The sequence below is a fragment of the Equus asinus genome, chromosome 2, assembly GCF_041296235.1.
Source record: "Equus asinus isolate D_3611 breed Donkey chromosome 2, EquAss-T2T_v2, whole genome shotgun sequence".
NCBI lineage: Eukaryota > Metazoa > Chordata > Mammalia > Perissodactyla > Equidae > Equus > Equus asinus.
The window spans coordinates 97,453,368-97,458,275 of NC_091791.1; the positions used below are offsets into that span (position 1 = coordinate 97,453,368).

Genomic DNA, 4,908 nt, shown 5'->3' on the forward strand with positions numbered 1-4,908 from the left:
AAAAGGATGCGTGAAGGAGTGGTGAGATTAAAGGGCTGAGTTTTTCTTTCTTTCAATTAACAGACAAATCTTTAAAATACTAAGGCAAAATATTTCCTGGGGAATCTTCATACACCGAGTTTAAAGATGGAGAAATTACCTGAGATTCCCTTTCCCCTCCTTTCAAATCAAACAGATCCTGCTGTGTGTCCACCAATTTCTTTTATTGCTTTATCTTCTCTCATTTCTGCCTCCTTATCAGAGTTTTATGGCTATTCCATGCTGACAGAATTGATTTAATTCATGGGAGAAATAGCTGTTAATATGATAGGTGATAGTGAAATTGAAACTATCTCATTTCACAATGGGATGACAGAAGTCCCGTGAATGAAATGATTTATCTAGAGTTACAGCACCTTTATCTCAGAATCACGTGTTCCTATAATTCTGGTTCTCTTTCTAAAACATCACAGAACCTCTTGACTATAAGAGCTTGATATCAAATAGGAGACCATAAAGTCATGTACACAAAGATCCAAGTTTCATAAGAAGAAGAGCCAACAGAGGTCACCTAGCCTCAACTACCTGAACACTCATGGCAGTACTCAGAAGGGAAAATGCAGGCATATGTTCATATTTCTGTGTCAAAATAAGATGAACCTTTCTAGATAGAAAACTGTTGCCATATCCCCAAACACAGAGGTTGTTTCAAAATTAGTTTAGTATCTTATACAGAATAAGAACTAAGTAAAGTTTTAGAAACAAACAGATGGAAAAACCTTAATAAAAGTTAGGACTCTTGGTTAGATGCGTGACTTAGGGGATTTGCTTTATCTCACCGGACTTTGTTGCCTCATCTGAAGCGAATAAATGGACCATCATATGGAGGGAAGATGATCGGAATATGTGCACTTCAATTTCTTTAAATATGCATGCCAAGCAGCAGTAAATATCCATTTTTCCATCTTCAACTATTGTGATTATCTGTTTGTTTTCAGTTAGAAATAAATGTGGTTGGTTCTTCTTATATTTTTCTTCCAGATAATTCAATTGTCTCTTGGGAACTTGGCCTCCTAGACTAACTCCATGGAAAAAATAAACAATGTAACTGAATTCATTTTCTGGGGTCTTTCTCAGAACCTGGAGATTGAAGAAGTTTGTTTCGTAGTGTTTTCTGTCTTCTACATAGTCATTCTTCTAGGAAACCTCCTCATCATGCTGACAGTTTACGTGGGCAACCTTTTCAAGTCTCCTATGTATTTCTTTCTCAGCTACTTGTCTTTTGTGGACATTTGTTACTCTTCAGTCACAGCTCCTAAGATGATTGTTGACCTATTAGCCAAGAGGAAAGCTATCTCCTATGTGGGGTGCATGTTGCAACTCTTTGGGGTGCATTTCTTTGGTTGCACCGAGATCTTCATCCTGACTGTGATGGCCTATGATCGTTATGTGGCCATCTGTAAACCCCTGCACTATATGACCATCATGGACCAGGACAGATGCAATAAACTGTTGCTGGGGACCTGGGTAGGTGGGTTCTTGCACTCCATTATCCAGGTGGCTCTGGTGGTCCAACTACCCTTTTGTGGACCCAGTGAGATTGATCACTACTTTTGTGACGTCCACCCTGTGCTGAGACTTGCCTGCACAGACACGTATGTTGTTGGTGTTGTTGTGACAGCCAACAGCGGTACCATCGCTCTAGGGAGCTTTGTTATCTTGCTAATCTCCTACGCCATCATCCTGGTGTCCCTGAGAAAGCAGTCGGCAGAAGGCAGGCGCAAAGCTCTCTCCACCTGTGGCTCCCACATTGCTGTGGTCATCATCTTTTTTGGTCCCTGTACTTTCATGTATATGCGCCCTGATACCACCTTTTCAGAGGATAAGATGGTGGCTGTATTTTACACCATCATCACCCCCATGTTAAATCCTTTGATTTACACACTGAGAAATGCAGAAGTAAAGAATGCAATGAAGAAAGTCTGGGGCGGGAAGGTTTTCTGGAAGGCTAATGGTAAACAGTTGGAGGTAATCTAACAGGGATGATCTGAAATTTTTTTCAATTGTACAAGGAAGGCAATAATAACAGCCTCACAGGTTTTTTTCTCGGAGGAACAAATGAGAGAATGACGCATTCTACAGAAGTAAAGTATTATGCATTATTATACTTGTTCTCATATTTCATAATCAAATGACTTTCTGAAATATCTAGGCCAGAGAAATCTTGTTAAACTCAGAAACTCAGCATGATGATACTCAGCACTGTTATTTTCTCCTCCTCATTTTTGCCTTTTTGTTATTTTCTGTAAAGAATGAGAGTTTACTGTGAAGTACTTAAGGCTGTTTTCTAGTGTTTAGAACTGTGATTGGTACATACTAAGCACTCAGTATGTATATGTCGTATGAAAAATGACAGGGATCCGAGCTAAAGCATTCTAAGTCCTCCAAAACTCGTGGAAACTAAAGCTGGTGAGGTTGGAATGGGAGGGAGGTGTGTGTAGCATCTGAAAGAGAAAGCACAGGCTTAAAAACAAAGACCGGTTCTCATCCTCTGGTCTTGGGAAAAAGATTTTCCTCTCTCTAGAACTCATTTTCTTTACCCAAACAATAAGGAAATTGGAGGAAAAATTACCTCTAAGATCCTCATTTTAATTGTAACATCCCATTAATATGCTTCTGCCGACACTAATCTTTTCTCGTCGTCTGCAGCCAGCAGTCCCTATTAATGTAAAGTGACTAATAGGAAAAACTAGAGAAATCGAATGAAAACAAAGACATCTGTCATGAATAGGTGACTACGACTTGATCAACAGGGTAAATACAATTTACTGAAACATGATTCAGAAACTGTATTTCCCCCAATGTTTGAACAAGCAGCTTTTCTGAAGACAGTGAGCCATTTATCGTTACTTCCTTGACTGACCTAACCTGATTTCCAGCTGTGTTCGTTTCTGGACAAACGTGCCATTCTTATGTGAACTGATTCTTGCCCTGGTGACACATCCCTCCTTCACTCTGTGTAAAATGAGCTTTATTTTTCGACAGCAAATGAACACATCCCTTATTATCTCTCTGCCATTGTTTCATTGTCTTTTCCACAAATCTGATTATTCAAGTTCCTGCCTATACCTGGGAACGTGTTTATGGTTGTGGAGCGTGTATGTGGGTGTACGTTACGTTAAGAACTGTACATAGTACTTTAAAAAATGATGTCTGATGTTGATGCATTCACAAAATTAAAGATAAGAAAGATCAAAAGGCAACAAGACCTCTGAATTAGAAGTTGTAATTAAGAAACCCTTGCCCCGGGCCACCCAAATCCATGTTTGTTGTCCCAGTTTAGACACGTAATCATTGGATCTCTGTGGGCCTCCATTTGCTCAATTTTAAAATGATGACTAGGTCAGTTCTTCTCAAACTTGGTTGTCACTGGAATCATCTTAAGAGAAATTTGAACAGATAACAGTATCTATTCTAACAGTTTCTGACCCAGTAGGCTAGGGTTAAAGAATATTCAAAAATCTGTAGTTTTAACAAGCTCCTCTGGTAATTTTTAAACAGTCGGTGGTTCGTCTGGGCACTCAGATTTGGAAACACTAGGGCTAGATGATACTTGATGTTCTTACAGAACAGGAGGTCTATGAGTCAATGAAATCCAAAGAGCCCGCCCTTTGGATGCATCCCCCCGTCTGTTCTGCCCACCAGCTCAAAGGGAACTGAACTTGAACTGAATCTAGGGAACTGTGGAATCAATAAAAAGAAATGAATGTTATCCATTTGATAACTTTTCTCCACAGTGCTCTTTCCTTTACATCTTTGCACTAAAGTCCTGACTATCAAGGGATATTGGTGATTTTGAAGGTCTGAAGTCCCTAAGAAGGTAAAAGCTGACAGATTCATTACTCTCAAAGACCAAGAAGTGGGAAATATAAAATAGTACTCAAGCTTCTACCAGTGCCTTTGTAAACTTATTCCTGTTCACAGAAGTTCCTGAGAGTCAGTCCCACTCAGAGATGCTTGGAGAGCCTCCTCTCGGAAGGAGATGGCCCAGCATCACGAGGACTCAGACCCTCCTCAGCCTCGGTGGGGAGCGGGTCTGTCAACATTTTATTTCATAGATGTATGATCTCAACGTTGGCTGCCAGCTTTATGGTTTCATAACCTTGCTGTTACAAGATGGCAGGTGTGACTTTGATTATTGCCTTCATTGATGAAAATAAATGGCAACCCTTCTCGTTTATTTTATAGTGGAAAACAATAAAATTATGTCTCCTTGTATCTTATAACCAGTGATTATACTTCTGTTCCTTGGAGTAGCATAAAATGTTTTAAACGTATTTCCATGCACTGCTCAACTGAATATGTAAAGGTAGCTTTTATGTTCCTCCACACGTTATGCCTTTTCTCATTTAAATCTATCCAGGACATTAGACATTTATCACATGTCAGAGCCTTCAGAACTTTATTTTTATAGTAACTGAGTGGGAATGCCTCATTTTGACAGTATTCTGATGTGTCCAGTTCTTACATAATGACCAGTTTTGTTTTGTTTTGAGGTATAATGCAACCTCATCATTTTATTCCAATCTTCAAAATAGTCTTTATTGTACATTTTTTAGAATAAAAACTCCACAAGTTAAAAGCACCACAGTGTAGAGAGAGACTCAAGGCTGAACTTGCATAACAGTCAATGGTACAGTCAAACATCACATGTGTAGAACATAAAATTTCAATTTCAAGAAAAACTGAGATAACATTTCCATTTTATGCATGAGAAAAGTGAGAACTATATGAAGTGTCTGATCCTACCTTGAGGTCTGGAATTAAGCCCCGTCAAGCTTGACCTAGATCAGCTGAACCCAAGCTTACCCAAAGGCACATGAGTGAGAAGTAAATGCTTAGTGTACAAGCCATGAGTTTTGGAATGGC

General features: G+C 39.3%; 1 protein-coding gene across 1 annotated transcript; it reads left to right on the top strand.

The window, feature by feature from the left end:
• The first annotated feature begins 1,050 nt into the window (after positions 1–1,050).
• LOC106832108 (olfactory receptor 4S2) lies at positions 1,051–2,016 on the top strand. The gene has a single exon (XM_014842692.2). The coding sequence runs from the start codon at positions 1,066–1,068 to the stop codon at positions 2,014–2,016; it is 951 nt and encodes a 316-aa protein (XP_014698178.2). The 5' UTR covers positions 1,051–1,065.
• The last annotated feature ends 2,892 nt before the right edge of the window (positions 2,017–4,908 follow it).

Coding starts and splice junctions, on each gene's coding strand:
- LOC106832108 (XM_014842692.2), top strand. CDS start 1,066: ATGGAAAAAATAAACAATGTAACTGAATTCATTTTCTGGGGTCTTTCT.